Source organism: Podarcis cretensis, assembly GCF_951804945.1.
Source record: "Podarcis cretensis genome assembly, chromosome: 5".
Lineage (NCBI taxonomy): Eukaryota > Metazoa > Chordata > Lepidosauria > Squamata > Lacertidae > Podarcis > Podarcis cretensis.
Window position 1 is genome coordinate 46,057,836 of NC_137174.1, and position 16,082 is coordinate 46,073,917.

At 40.4% G+C, this 16,082-nt stretch overlaps 1 protein-coding gene across 1 annotated transcript in view; it reads left to right on the forward strand.

Moving 5' to 3' along the window:
* CPXM2 (carboxypeptidase X, M14 family member 2) overlaps positions 1 to 14,874 on the forward strand; it is a 76,293-nt gene extending 61,419 nt beyond the window's left edge. Inside the window, exons 11-14 of the mRNA XM_079976662.1 lie at positions 257 to 554; positions 6,192 to 6,331; positions 8,307 to 8,406; positions 12,785 to 14,874. Coding sequence (XP_079832788.1) covers positions 257 to 554; positions 6,192 to 6,331; positions 8,307 to 8,406; positions 12,785 to 13,056 — 810 coding nt within the window. The 3' untranslated portion in view covers positions 13,057 to 14,874. The remainder of the gene's footprint in view (positions 1 to 256; positions 555 to 6,191; positions 6,332 to 8,306; positions 8,407 to 12,784) is intronic.
* Positions 14,875 to 16,082: the final 1,208 nt, after the last annotated feature.

Consider the following 16,082-nt stretch of genomic DNA (forward strand, 5'->3'; position numbering starts at 1 on the left):
GTGGCCATCCATGTTTCCCTATCTGGCCCTTGGGACTCTCTCCCATCCATACCTCTCCCATTTACACCCCTCAATGGGCCAAGAAACTACAGTGTTTAAACTGGGACTACTTTCTTCTTCTGTAGATGTGCTAGAAATGGCTGCCATTTGTTTAAAAATGCCTTTGGTTTAAAAAATAAATAAATGTGGCAATTGTTCCAAGATGAGTTTCTCATACCTCTTGAACTGATTTTATTTTTCTTCCTTCACTTCCCAGGTAGCAGTTGAAACACGAGCAGTGATTGCCTGGATGGAGAAAAACCCTTTTGTGCTTGGTGGCAACTTACAAGGTGGAGAACTTGTTGTTGCCTACCCCTATGATATGGTCCGGTCGACGTGGAAAACCCAGGAGCACACGCCTACCCCAGATGACCATGTTTTTAGGTGGCTGGCATATTCTTATGCCTCCACCCATCGGCTGATGACAGACGCTCGCCGGAGAGTGTGCCATACGGAGGACTTCCAGAAGGAAGACGGGACTGTAAATGGAGCTTCATGGCATACTGTTGCAGGAAGTAAGTGTCTGTAAAGCAGAACACCCCTAAACTTTCAAAAATAAAGAAGGCCGCCTGTACTATTTGTTCTAGCACCTTAACTTAAATTGAATGGCTGTCACCCACCTACGCAGCGCAGAAACAATACTTTACTAACTTTTCCTCTTTGTGTTTTACAATGCATCCTGGATTGATGAAGAGCTGTCAGATTTTCACCACGGGGGTTTTGGTTTCTGTTGCTGATCTCAACAGCTGTGCATACTACTCTGCCTTTATAGTGCAACAAATTTAAATGGTACCTGTCAAAGCGATTTAATAGAGTAGGGACTACGCATCTGTTTAAGCAACCGGCAATTGATATGAAACTAAGGGCTTGGCTACATGTTAACCGTGTGACTTGCAACCAAGTCGCAAGGTTCATTCAAGGTGCGGGGGCTCATTTTCCATCACAACTGCCATGTAGAGAGGGTGATGTTTAATCCTTTTCTCCTTAACCACAATCCCAATGGAATATTTTCCCCATTTGCAGTGGCAAATGCTGCAATTATCTATAAAAAAGGGTCCCATTTGCGACAATGGGAAGTTGTTGATGTTTCTCAACCACTACTTATGGTGTGGGACTAATTTCCAACTGGATCATTGTAGAAGATGGAAGAGTCAAATCTCCCATCATTACTTGCTCCTGTCCTGATAGAAATCAAGGAGGAGGAGAGGAAATATATTGAAGGAGAGTCTAGATTTCAGAAAGAAATAATTAATAATGATTACAAGGTACTGTCAAAAATGTATAAAATGTTACTGGAATGGCAAACAAAGGACGAAGAAGTTAAATCAGTTATGATACACTGGGCCAGGGATTTTGGTTATAATATACAGTTAGCAGATTGGGAGAAGGTGTGGAAGGAAAATATGAAATTCACTGCATGTATGACGATAAAGGAAAATATTATGAAAATGGTATACAGATGGTATATCACTCCCGCAAAATTAGCAAAAATGTATAAGACATGTAACAAATGTTGGAAGTGTAAGGAGAAGGAAGGGACATTTTACCATATGTGGTGGGAGTGTAAGAAAGTAAAAGGCTTCTGGGAAATGATATATAATGAGTTGAAAAGGATGTTTAAATACACGTTTGTGAAGAAACCAGAAGCCTTCTTGTTAGGAATTACAGGAAGAGAAATTAATAGAAGTGATTATAAACTCTTTCAATATGCGGTGACTGCGGCAAGAATTTTAATGGCTCAAAAATGGAAACAAGAAGAATTACCAACATTGGAAGAATGGAGACGGAAATTGATGGACTTTGCTGAACTAGATAAATTAACAGGAAAAATTAGATACCAGAAAGATCACAAGTTCACACAGGACTGGAGAAAGTTTACGATTTATCTGGAAAATATTTGTGATGAACAGACAACGCTAGTTGGATTTAAAGAGGCTTTGTGATGAGAAAGGGTATTGTGAGAGGGATAAGAGTTGTAAAGATTTATTAACTGGCAATACAATTATAAAGGAAATGTGAAATAAATATAAAATTATGAGGATTGTGGAGGGAGCGGGGGGAAGTCCAAAAGAATTTGGCATTTTAGTGGATATGATTGTGTCATTTAAATCTGTAAAAGAAAATTTTTCTAAAAAATTAATAATAATAATAATAAAAGATGTTGTTGTTGTTAATACCCCGCCCCTCTGCCTGGGTTGCCCCAGTCACTCTGGGTGGCTTCTTGCAGGCTTGCTTATAAATAGACTTTTTATTGTTCACTCATTGTGAGGCTTTTAAATGTTATAAACCGCTTTCAGTAGGCTTCTCCAGAAAAGTGCCTTTAAAATATTGTGAAATAAAATAAATGGACCCAGAAAAAAAAAAAGAAATCAAGGAGGAGGATGCACCTAGGATGATGATGATTATTATTTTTAAAACGTTTCCTACATATGGCCGCAAACCTTGCAATTAATGTAATATATAGCTAAGTACCTAGTTGATAAGCCATATATTCAGGGATCAGAAGCTATTTGCCTTAGGTGTACACTACTGCAGTTTATTTCTTCTCTAATTACAGTCATACCTTGGAAGTTGAATGGAATCCGTTCTGGAAGTCTGTTTCGACTTCCAAAGTTTGAAAACCAAATTGCAGCTTCTGATTGGCTGCAGGAAGCTCCTGCAGCCATTCAGAAGCTGCAGAAGCCCTGTCAGATGTTCGGGTTTCAAAAGAATGTTCACAAACTGGAACAATCACTTCCAGGTTTGGGCCATTCGGGAGCCAAAACGTCCGAGTTCCAGGGTACAAGTGTATTATAGAATCATAGAACTGTAGCGTTGGAAGGGACCCTGAAGGTCACCAATCAATGCAGGAATCTTTTGCCCAATATAATCTTGCCTTGCAGTGGAGGAATTTGGTGTTTAAAGCATTAAATGATATAATTAACACATACAAGTCTGGGAAGAAAACTCTCTTCTTGAAACCTGACAGTACATTGAAAATCATGCACCCAACAACTAGCTGCACATATGCACCTGCTTTTGCTATCGGTAAATAAATATTCAGTTATCTTATGTTAAGAAAAGAATAATATATTGATGAATTCTAACGGCATCATCATTCTGGAAGGCATTTAATATATTTTGGGATATGAGTGGGAGAAGAATGCTTCTGTGTTGGGTATAAAGGCCTTTCCATCCCTTGTGCTCTCCTGGAGTGTCCTTGTGATGTACTCGGAGACCAGAAATGATCAGTCACATCCAACTCTCTTGTTTCCGCCTAACAGCGAAAGAGAGAAGAGATGTTCTGTTATGCCTTTGCCTACAGATCAGTTGGGTACCCAATTAGAAGCCCATGAGACTACTAACTGGCTTCCATGGATATTGTGTGCAAAGTAGAGGATTCAGGGTGGGCAAGATCTCAGTTGCTTTCAAAGCTCCTGCTTGAACATTTGCTTGGCATGAATCTCATCAAGATGAACCTTGGTAAAAACAAGCTAAAAACACCTCAAGCGAATTGTGTGTGTTGGGCACAGAGTAATGAATGGCTCCATAGCATTTTCTCTTTAGCAGTAATAAGGATAACAGTTCCTGCAGTCCTTTTGTTGGCCTGTTTCGTTGCTACAAGCTGCGCTTTCACTGAACAAACAGTGCACAACTTGGAAGCTAATTTTATAATATTTGCATTGGACCACATGAAGTTAATCTTGGCCTGGACATAATGATTCACATGCCAGCATGCAGAATATTTCTTTTGCTGTCTGCAAAAACTCTTTGAACTCAGGAAATGGAGATAGTTTCATATGTTTGTGGTACAGCATAAAAAACACACATTTGAATAAGTTGGCCCAATACATGTCCTATTCCCCCCCATACAATATGCATTTTAAATTCAGAATTGACTGCTTCATTAATTGATGACTTTCATTTTTTAAAGTGCTGTGCAAACTTGATAATGAATTGATCCAGAATGCTAGGGCTTTAACCACAAAAATAAGTACTACCTGGTTTCTTAGCAGCAATTATTGCTTTGGATTTAGTTCATCAAATTCATTTTTTACAGCTATATTATACTCTGATGGTTTTTTAATAATAATAATAATAATAATAATAATAATAATAATAATAAGCATCCTAATGCAATGATAAGTTTTGGATCATTGCGTGATGATGATTCTCAAATATTGACTTAAAATTCCATCTACTTACTCTTGACATACAAGAGGAATTGTCTCAGATTAATGAACATAAAGTGGAATTAGCTAAAAGGTGTTAATTGAATGAGAGCAGCTTTTACACAGCATGTGTTCAATAAATATCTGACTCTATTACAGTACTTCGCAGAATTCCTGCTACATTTTAATTATGATCTTCTTAGCAGTAATGTTTATCCAAGCTGCCCATGCAGCTTGCTCTGCCACTGGATCAGGTTTCCCAAACTTGGGTCTCCCTCTGTTTTGGACTACAGTTCCCATCATCCCTGACCACTGGTCCTGCTAGGTAGGGATGATGGGAGTTGTATTCCAAAACAGCTGGAAACTGAGGTTTTGGGGAACCCTGCTCTAGATGTTGGTAGACTTCAACTCCCATCAAGTTGGTCTAGGATGGTCAGGGATGATAGGGGATGTAGTCCAACAACACTGGGAGGGTCAGAGGTGCCCCATCTCTGGATGAGAAAGGTAAAGGGACCCCTGACCATTAGGTCCAGTTGTGGCCGACTGTGGGGTTGCAGCGCTCATCTCGCTTTATTGGCCGAGGGAGCTGCTGTACAGCTTTCGGGTCATGTGGACAGCATGACTAAGCCACTTCTGGCAAACCAGAGCAGTACATGGAAACAATGTTTACCTTCCCGCCGGAGCGGTACCTATTTATCTACTTGCACTTTGACATGCTTTCGAACTACCATGTTGGCAGGAGCTGGGACCGAGCAACGGGAGCTCACCCCATCGCGGGGATTCAAACTGCCGACCTTCTGATCGGCAAGTCCTAGGCTCTGTGATTTAACCCACAGCGCCACCCGTGCACCTATCTCTGGGTTAGGACAGGCTAAAAAACTGAATGAAACTTTGTAGATAAAGCATCTTTGGAAAAATATTAATTCAGACTGAGTAAAAATGTTTCTTACTCTTAATTGGGAAGGAGAAAAGCTTTAGCATACCAGCAGAACCTGACACTGTGATATTTTAATCTTTCCCTATCGACAAGCTTAACATCTGCATTACATAATCCTCCTACAGAGAAACCAGAAGGTGTTTTCAGGCTCATTAAGTGTTCGGTAGCAGCTGTATAGTAATAGATTCCTGCCCCCCACCCTCTTTTTACTTAGTTCCATCCATGTTCTTCTATATTTGGTCATTATAAAGTAAATGAATTAAAACAATTAAAATTCATCTATAAGCTTAAAACTTGCCATATAATTTGAAATTCAGTTTGCTCACGAACAAAGTATTCCTATTCCCACTAAGAGAAATAAAGAGACAAAACTACATATATATATATGCATGCAAAATAATAATAATAAATGAATTTCCCAGATACAGTAACAACTGTTTAAGGAATAGTACACATACCTTTGGCATCAGCAATTTAGTTGCATTTTTGTGAATAATATTTATAAATTAATTTCAGTTTGACAGTAGCAAGTGTTTCTGGAACAATGCACTTTTTTTTTTTTACCAACCATTTAACATTATCCTGATGACCTGCAGACTAAGTTGTGGTGGCCTGACATTATCCTCTTTGGATGAGAAAGTAATAATATTTACAATTTAATCACATGCATGTCAAGACTTTTGAAACTAAAGACTTTTGTAACATTGCCATCTTAAAATTCATGACTTTCTAAAAAGTTCCTGGAAGTCCATCCAGATTCTGAAACCCCGACAGAATACAAGGCCAGGCTAAATTTCAAGATGTCTGTTATATTTTTAAAAATGAATATAAATCTCCACATTTTACTGGCAGAATGTTTTATGAGTTCATTTTAATTAAATTATTGATATCATTACAAAATGCATGCATTTCCATAAAAGCTTTTTTATCGAATCTATTTTAGCACAACTATTAGGAAAATTTAATTATTTAAAATGATTGTGTCTAGTTCCTAGATTAAATAAAAGCTGTATTTTATTTTTTTATTACATTATTTTTATTTTTTATTTTCATTGCATTGACAGGTATAAATGACTTCAGCTACCTACATACAAATTGTTTTGAACTATCCATATATGTTGGCTGTGATAAATATCCCCACGAAAGTGAATTACCTGAAGAGTGGGAAAATAACAGGGAGTCCCTTATTGTTTTCATGGAGCAGGTATGAAATAAGAACACTTGGGCTGATTCAAAACTGGTTTTGTTCCAAGTGAATTCCTTTTCTTTAATTGGGGTGTTTTACATCTGGTTACCACAACACTGTTTTCCATTACTTGCCTATGAGTTTATCAAGGGGGAGAGCAGAATGCAAAGTCTTTCCAAAGACACTGGCAGTTGAGTCAAAATCTGGGTCATGCTCCACTAACTCAGAACAGAAAGGTATACATCTGGCACATCACGTTCCGAAAAGTCAAAACAAATTACTTCTGTGGGGCCTCCCCCGTGAAACTTGAGGTTGTGTCCAGTGATGTGCAAATGGAGCTCCACTCATGCAATGGGAATTCCACTTCCTCTCCACCCCCGGTGTGTCCCCAGAATCAGCTTCAGAGCATATTTAGAAGGTGTTCGGAAGCTGCAGGGTTGAGGAGATAGTTACATTGCACAAGCAGAAGTCTGATACGTGAGCAAGATGGCACCACTGGATCCAAGACTTAGAGCTTTCAACGTTGCTTTTGAAAAACATGCGCCACCATTTCCCTATCTTAGAACAGAAATAACTGCAATATAGTATTGGTAATGTATGTGTCTCTTTCTGAGAGAAGTAGACAGAGACATACGTACGTGTCAGAAATAGACATACGTACATGTTGCCATCTCCATGAATCTCATGCCACCGGAACATGTTACTAAATGTAAACAAAATACAGGGTCTTTAATTTTCTCCTTATGCTATTAAATGTGGATTTGGATGAGATGCAAAGTACATTTGGATAAGCAATGACTGCTGAAAATTCTGTGAGACTCTATGCACCTATGCATGTGTCCTCGGCATTCACTTTGCCTTCCTCTTTTTCTTTCCCTCACTTGACGTATCTGCACTGCTTTTATCTTTTTGCCCATCTACACGTAACCCTCACCCTTCTTATATAAATGATACAAATACCCATGGCCACCAGGTGCACAGGTCATGTTGTGTGCTTGGATTATTTAATGCAATCTTGCTATAGCCATCTCCTATCCATCCAACAGCATGCTCAAGAGGCCATGGGAAGGATCTTGAACGATATGCGTATCATGCCAACCAAGTTGCTGTGTGCAGGTGCTAAAGGCTTTGTGGCATTTCACCTGCCATAAAGAGTGGTTGTGTCATGCCATGTGAGATCTCCAGGGGAGGAGGACTGTGTGAAAGAAGGACACACTGTCTTTTGGGTCATGGTACCAAGGCCGTGGAACAACTTGCCTATCACGTTCCATCTGAGGCCTTCGCTGAAGGTTTTAAAACAAAGATTTTATGGGCATTCGAGGTGAGGTAATTCCTTGCTATGGGAGGAGTTTAGGAACATAGGAAGTTGGCTTACATCAAGTCATTCCATTGGCAGCAGCTCTTTGGGATTTCGGTTGGGGATGGGCCTTCCCAGCCCTACTGGGAGATGCCATGGATTGTATCTGAGAGCTTCTGCATGCAAAACAATTGCTCTGCTTCTGAGCTATGGTCTTTTTTTCAAGTTTGTGTGTGTTTGTGCTAAATACACTTTTGGGAATTATTTTTATGTGCTTTAGTAGATATCATTTTAATAACATTTGTAGGGTTTAAGGTGTCATATTTTGAAGGAGAAAAAAGCATAAACACACACAGTCAATAAATACCAACTGAATATATCCCACAAGATCCATGTCATGTTTGATGCTGGAAATATGGCACCACCCAATACTGATAGAAAATGATCTCATTCATAAACTTACAGTAAAATATCATTCATGGGCACCTCTGACATTCATCACTTTACTTGTTTCTTGTTTCTAAGAGGCTTTTGGCCTGACGTGAATTTCATAGTTTTGGAACAGCATATATATCATGCAAAAATACCATTCTCTATGATTTAGCTGACATCATTTGGTTCATCATGACTGGCATGTCTTCTCTTTTTCTGTCAATGCCTAATTTTTCACTTCCATGTACTCGCTTCTACTGACAGGTGCACCGAGGCATTAAAGGCATGGTGAGGGATCTACATGGCAAGGGGATTCCAAATGCTATTATTTCTGTAGAAGGCGTTAACCACGACATTCGCACAGGTAATTGCATGCCTCTGTGTCGGAAGAGGAGGGCTGGAACACACAATGCCAAGTTAATTAGCTGGCAACTTTATTAATGAGGCAATTTGTTGAGTTGAGCATGGGCTTTGGTACAACATCTGCACAGCATTATTGTGGTCTAAATTTGTCATGTTGGTGGAGCTGCCCACTTAACATCACAATGGGGGGAGGTATTGGTTTATTCTAGTTCCTATTTTTGTTATGGATTTTGTTTTGTTTTTATCTTGTATTTTTATGTTGGGAACCACCCTGAGAACTATGGATGAAGGGTGGTATACAATAATAATAATAATAATAATAATAATAATAATAATAATAATAATTATTATTATTATTATTATTATTATTATTATTATTATTACCTTGCCCATTTGACTGGGTTGCCCCAACCACTCCAGGCAGCTTCCAACATAATAAAAGCACAGCAAAACATCAAACATCAAAGAACAGGGATTCCTGCAGATGCGTTCAGAAAGTGGTGTAGTTGTTAATCTCTTTTACATCTGATTGGGAAGCTGGTGGGTGCCAGTGCTGAGAAGGCCCTCTGTCTGGTTCCCTGTAACTTCACTTCTTCCAGTGAGAGAACCACCTGAATACCCTTGGAGCTTGACCTCAGTGTCTGGGCAGAATGATGTGGGTGGAGACACTCCAGGTATACAGGGCCAAGGCTGCTGCATGATGGACCCATATTTTATGTCAAATGGCATAAAATAACTTGTCTAAGTATGCATGTCAGTTATCTACTGTCTTGAAAAATCAGGTTTTGCTTGTTTGTTGTTGTTTTAAAAAATGAAGTATATCTTTACAGTGCAATCCTATGTATGTCTACTTAGAAGTAGAACCCATTGAATTCAGTGAACAGCAAAACCAGGCTTTCTTGACACCCTACTTTGGACAGTGTATAGCTTGTGACACCATAGCAAGGGAAAAAGTCGAACATTCCCTGAGGCAGCCTATATTTACAGTTGCTATGTATATCACTATCTCAGAAGCATCACTGTTCCCCAGAAAGCAAAGTCTCCTCCTCAAGCCCAGACTAGAAAAATAACAGAGGGCAGAATAACTAACCTACTGAGAGAAACTGGGGGTGGAGGCAGAACGTTTGCCAGTTGTTGCAGATCAAAAAAATACCTAGAATATTTTCCAAGTGGAAGACTGACATGTGCCTCCAGTTTTAATCTGGAAACAAAACCCCTGTACTTCAGGTATCAAATATTTGGGCAAGCTTTGTTTGGAATGTTTACCTGCTTGCTGTGTGCCATTCTTAAGCAAATAGGTTTTGAGGGTCAGTATGAAAAGTCAGGTGAGCTGAATACCAATCAGCCTGCTCTGTGTGTTCTATCGCATTTCAACAATTTAGTATAATTTGCCAAGGTCTTTCAGGTTCACTGCTATAGTATAGATGGTTTAGTCTCAACTCTCAGCTGCTCACAGGAAGTGGTAGAGAAGTTACCTTGGATATTTGCTGGTTAGGTTAGGCTTAAGCTTTTTTGTTTGTTTGTGCTACTCATGACCCACTTATCTTCTGGGGCACAATTCATATCCTCTTAAATATGAGCAGTACCAGCCCAACAATGATCAACATGCATTCCATTAATGTAACTTGTCTTTTTAGTATAGTATTTCAGGGCATTGTAAGTTACCCATGGGCAAGACAAATAATAGTAACGGTGTCATTTTGCATTAGTGTGAAAACAGGGAGCTGTTTTGTGTATTTATGTTTTTATGTAGCATTACATGCTCAGAAACATGGAGAAAGGCTCTCAGCGGGCTACAGGTAATCTGCGGGAGAAGTCACTGGCTTCACAGGGAATAACCCAGATTCAGCATGCTGACAATACTTCAAAACAAAGTGCAGGCAATTTACCTTTCGAAATGCCCTGCATCGTGCAAGAAATGTCAACTGCAAGAGACTTTCTACATTCTTCATAGGAATTGTTTATAGGAAACTTGAAAATATGTTCAAATATTTGCCTACCTCTTTCCCTTGTAAGCTAGTATTTTGATGGCAACCCCACCAGAAGAAGTGCAGCTTGTATTAAGTATTGAGAGAAAAGGCAGCTCAGTAGAATGCAGAATGTCAAAGGTTTGATCCCAGGCGTCTTCAGATAGGGACTGGAGAAAATGTTGTGGCCTAAAACCCTGGAAAGCCACTGCCAGACTGTAGACAATACTGAGATAGCTGAACCCACAGTCAGACCCAGTATAAGGTAGCTTCCTGTGTCCCTATTATGCACTCAGAAAAATAAAGGAGACTCTGCAGGATGCACAGATAAGGTCCTCATACGCAATAATTTATCTTATTTTCTAACAGTTAACATTCTCTTATACCGCAAAGCTCATAGTAGTTAAATCATGCATATACTGTACTAACTCCACCCCAAAAGAACCCCCGTGTGTGTATGTGTGTTGCTGTGATCCACAACAAATTCCCAGCATGCTAATTAGCAGCCCAATTCACAATATTTAGATTTCAGCCAATTGAGTCTCATTGGAATCAATGGGTTTGAAACAAAGTTTAATCATACGCTTTAGTTTCCCAGGCAGCAGAATCACTATTGTGGAAGGATGGAATGAGACATAAACACTGTAATGGTGGCTATGTTCACATCAGTGGCTTATAAGACAGCAAAGTCCTCCCCCCCTCCCCCCGCTGAATTTCAAGCTGCATTTGCATGGTGTTGTTTACATCAAAGAGGGGGCAGGGAAGTCTTCTCCTGATGCACCTGACCTTTTTGGCTTCCCTGCCCCTGCAACCCCCCTGGAACTCCTATTCGTGAAGCTGCTGTTTGCGCATGTGTAGCAGCTGTCAATACAAAGCGACTGCAGCTTAGGTTTTCTAGTCAGATTGAATCTGGTTTGAGAGGAAAAGTACATCAGACAGCAGTTGTTGTTGATAAACTACAGGGTCTATATGATTGTGGTTAAAGTTGTGTGAATGCAGCTTTAAAAACTAGCAGTGGGAGTGCACTGGATGTGGAATAAGTGGTAATGCGAACACACCCAGTATTACATGATGGCAATTCACATTTTTACCCACAGCGCGGGTGGCGCTGTGGGTAAAAGCCTCAGCGCCTAGGGCTTGCTGATCGAAAGGTCGGCGGTTCGAATCCCCGCGGCGGGGTGCGCTCCCGCTGTTCGGTCCCAGCGCCTGCCAACCTAGCAGTTCGAAAGCACCCCCGGGTGCAAGTAGATAAATAGGGACCGCTTACTGGCGGGAAGGTAAACGGCGTTTCCGTGTGCGGCTCTGGCTCGCCAGAGCAGCGATGTCACGCTGGCCACGTGACCCGGAAGTGTCTCCGGACAGCGCTGGCCCTCGGCCTCTTGAGTGAGATGGGCACACAAGCCCAGAGTCTGTCAAGACTGGCCCGTACGGGCAGGGGTACCTTTACCTTTACCTTTACCTTAATTCACATTTTTACTAATCATACAGAGTCTTCTTCTACATTTCCCTATTGAAGGATGCAAGAATCTATTATCAAATGAAATGCAGTGCAGAGCATTGAATCTTTCCTTTGTTTCTTCGGATTCTTCAAACAGAACCCGGTTTTTCTTGACTTTTGGAAAAATGAATCTCCAGAACTACTGATCAGTGACATCCAGTTCTATCTAGCTACTCCTCCATTGCTAACAGTGGAGTAGGAAATGGTTTTTTTTTTTAATTTTTATTATAACTTGTATACTGCTCTTCATCCTTTCTGTTGCATTGTGGAGGTTGATTTTGAGGGAATGATGTTGCTGTTTTGCTCACACTACCTGTGTGTTAGTATCTGCAAGCCTTAAGTTATTCTTCAACCTGTATATTTTCAGGTTATTAGAAAGATGCCATAAGTCTCCAGTGTTCTTTCCATGAAAATGGTTCCTAAAGGCTGGTTAGAACTTCCTTGGGGAAGGTTTGGGGAAGGAAAACTATTGGAAGATGTAGTCTTGGCACAAAGGACGGTGACCAAAATTATTTATTTAAAACAAACTCAAACAAACATGAGGAAAACCACACCAAAGATCCATGTCCCTAGCTGCCCCAGTCTTGGTTCTAAAGCTATTGGGTGAAACTTTGACTGAAACTGTTGCAAACCTAGGTGGACTGGTACAAAATATAGACTGGACTCCCCAGCATTACAAATTGGAAACAATAAATTGAATATCTCAAGCCTATATAAATAGAACATGAAAATGGTAGCTAAATCCCCAAGGTTACAAGCGACCAGTCTTGGAGATAATAAAGTTTTTTCCTATACCAATCCCCAAATCCCCATCCTAGAGCAATAATTTCACGTGCAAGGATGGATAAGCTCCTTGATACTAAATAGGCTAAACAAAAATGTATCGCAATATTTATTCTTTCCTTCTTCAACAGCAAGCGATGGAGATTATTGGCGCCTTCTAAACCCTGGAGAATACGTCGTCACTGCAAAAGCGGAGGGCTATACTGCTGCCACCAAAAACTGTGCTGTGGGTTATGACATGGGTGCGACCCGGTGTGACTTTACCATCAGCAAAACCAACTTGGCCCGAATCAAAGAGATCATGGAGAAATTTGGGAAACAGCCCATTAGTCTGTCACTTCGGCGGAATAGACAGCGAGCAAGGCAGAGGCGCCAGCAGTATAGACAACTTTCTACAGTGTAACAAATTATGCTATCATGCTCTGCATCTAAACTGAGACCTACTCCCGTAGTAGAATGTAATATCAACCCTGTCTGACAGTATTCTAATTAGGGAGCTTTTATTATAGAATATCTTGGGATTCCACTACTTAATGTTAGATTTATATTCTCATCTGAAAAATGTGGAATAAAATATTGTCTTCTAAAAAGATCTGATGCGTAACAATTGCATGTATCCTCTGACCCAGAGGAGAGGCTTTATAACCAGAAGAAATTTCACAAATACACAACCTCAGACCATGTACTTCCTTGAAACCATTGAACTAAAGATTCTGTGAATACAAGGATTGGGTTTGGGGTTGGAAATGAGACTTCAAGATTCAGCACTGAAATACTTTTAAGCTGGGAGACAGAATTCAGATTCTGTCCAAGATACTATCTGTTGCACCTGTTCTGTCATTAATCCAACAAACAAAATGCAAAAGTGAACAAAGATGTCTAAAGCAAAAGCAATTAAAATGGTGCCCATTTTTCATGGAGGAATGAAACATTAGATCGGGGTGGGTTCTTTCAAGAGTTATTTCAGATACCACCTTTGTGGTGCCAGATCAGTCCAACTTGGGGCCATGTTGGAACAGATTTCAGCATGATGTCATGAAGGCAACAGCTTGGTGGGCAAATAGCTCTGCAAAAGTGACCACTGAGCTTCACTTCTTACCCATCACCAGTCACCATACTGTTGTTGAATATTTAACAAATGCACCACCCTTGCAAATGTGTTAAAAGTGACCTCAATATTTGGTCTCACTATAAAGTTAACATCATCTTTAAACTAGTGTTCCATATTCTTGCTACTTCCAGGTTCACTGGACAAGTGAGAAGGAGAAATCTTTAGCAGATAGAATACCAGGGAAACTTCCATTCTCTAACATTAATAGTAGCTTGAGTATCCTCCTAGTGATTTGCGGGACATAAACTAGTTAAAATGATTGAAAAGCAGGCTTCTTTATAGTTAGATTGTGATGGGCCAGAAAGATGAGGAGGTTTGGAGCACAGCAACTGGGCCCTGAATCAAGACATCGCTGCCATGAACTCAACAGGTGAGCTTAGAAAATTGATTCTTTTTCATCTCTGCATCACACCTGCAACACAGAAATAACAGTATTTACCTGCCTTGCAGAGATATAAGGATAATGTATGTGAAAACGGTGTGTTGCTACTGTCTTTATAAATGAATGAGATCAGCTTGTAAAACAACCAACCAGTCAGTACTGGACATTTTCTTCAACTTGTGTAACTTGATGTAAGCTTGTATCAGTTATATAGGGTTTGAACATTATTATGCCATTCAATGGCAGAACCTCAACTCTTCTCTTATGTCTGAAAATAAGCCAGTTGTGTCACATATAGAATCATGCATGGCAACAAGACTTTACTGAGCCCTCCTAAGTACAGTGGTACCTCGGGTTAAGAACTTAATTCATTCTGGAGGTCCATTATTAACCTGAAACTGTTCTTAACCTGAGGTACCACTTTAGCTAATGGGGCCTCCTGCTGCCGCTGCGCCCCCTCCGTGTGATTTCTGTTCTCATCCTGAAGCCAAGTTCTTAACCCGAGGTACTATTTCTGGGTTGGCGGAGTCTGTAACCTGAAGCGTCTGTAACCTGAAGCGTCTGTAACCCGAGGTACTACTGTACACTGTTTGTTAACCGATATGATTTTTAATTGCAGTGGTTGTCTTACTCAGTATATACTTGTGAGACGTGTAAAAAAATAATAATGATTGTCTCAGTCACATTCAGAACTAAAGAAAATAAAACTGCTGCAAGTAGGAAATTGACAGTGGATGTGCAACATACTTGTTATGTTCAATTTATTAACACTAACCAACATATCCTCTGTGATGAACAGAAGCCACAAAATGTGCAGAGTGACTAAGTCTCATTAAAAGCAAGCAGCACGTACATTCCAACCACTGCAAATCTTCACGCTGCAGCCAACTGATGATAGTGCTTGCTTACAGGTAATGAGGCTGAAGAATGTGTGCATGTATGTCATAGGATCACAAAATTGTAGAGGTGGAAGGGATCCTAAGGGGCATCTATTCCAACCCCTCGCCGTGCAGGAATCTCAACGAAAGCATCTATGACAGATGGGCATCCAACCTCTGCTGTGTGTATGTGTGCATCATGATACCAGCACAAAGCATTGATTATGTAGGGCACATATATACAAATTCCATTTCTTTCCCTTTAGATTACAAGGAAACGGGAAGCTTAAAAAAAGGATTGTCTTCCCTTTCATATATTACTGCATGGTGAACATACCTTATACCAGGTGAGTATTTTTGTCAAGCAACACCAATGTTGTCTGCTGCTGACTAGTTGTGGCTTTGCAGGACTTCACATCACCAGCTACCTACTCCTTTTAACTGAAGATACCAGGGATTGAATCTAGAACCAGTGCTGGATATAGGGTTGTGTGGGGAAGGGGGTACAAAATTGAGAAGATCCATAATGGAGAAAATCCATTTGGGTTGCCAAATTTTAGCCTTGCTCAGGGCACCATATTACCAAAGGTTACCAAACTACACCCCTGCTGGGACCTTGTGTATGTGCTGGACCACTGAGTGACGATGCCATCCCAAAAGGATTATCTTTATACAAAATAACTGTGCTCTCCATAATGGATGGCATCTATTAGGGCTGTGAATTGGGATCCCAGATCCCAAATGAAATCAGACAGGTTTGGGTCAATCCATGGGTTGGCTGGAGCAGGTTGAGACAGCCTTGGATCACAGCAGGTCCACCTGGGGAGATCTTCTCCCCCAGCCTTCTCAACAACTCATTATATGCATGAAACTTCCCCTAGTCCCACTGACTTCTCACTGGGGTTGCCGGCTTTTCAACTGGCATCCATAGCTGTGCCTTTAATGAGAGTGTAACATAATCCCCTGGCCACATCAGGGTACTATCAAGCACTGTTCCTACCTCCTGGTCAGTTGTCAATCCTAACTTCCAGTAGTGCATATAGTGAAAATGTTCCCAA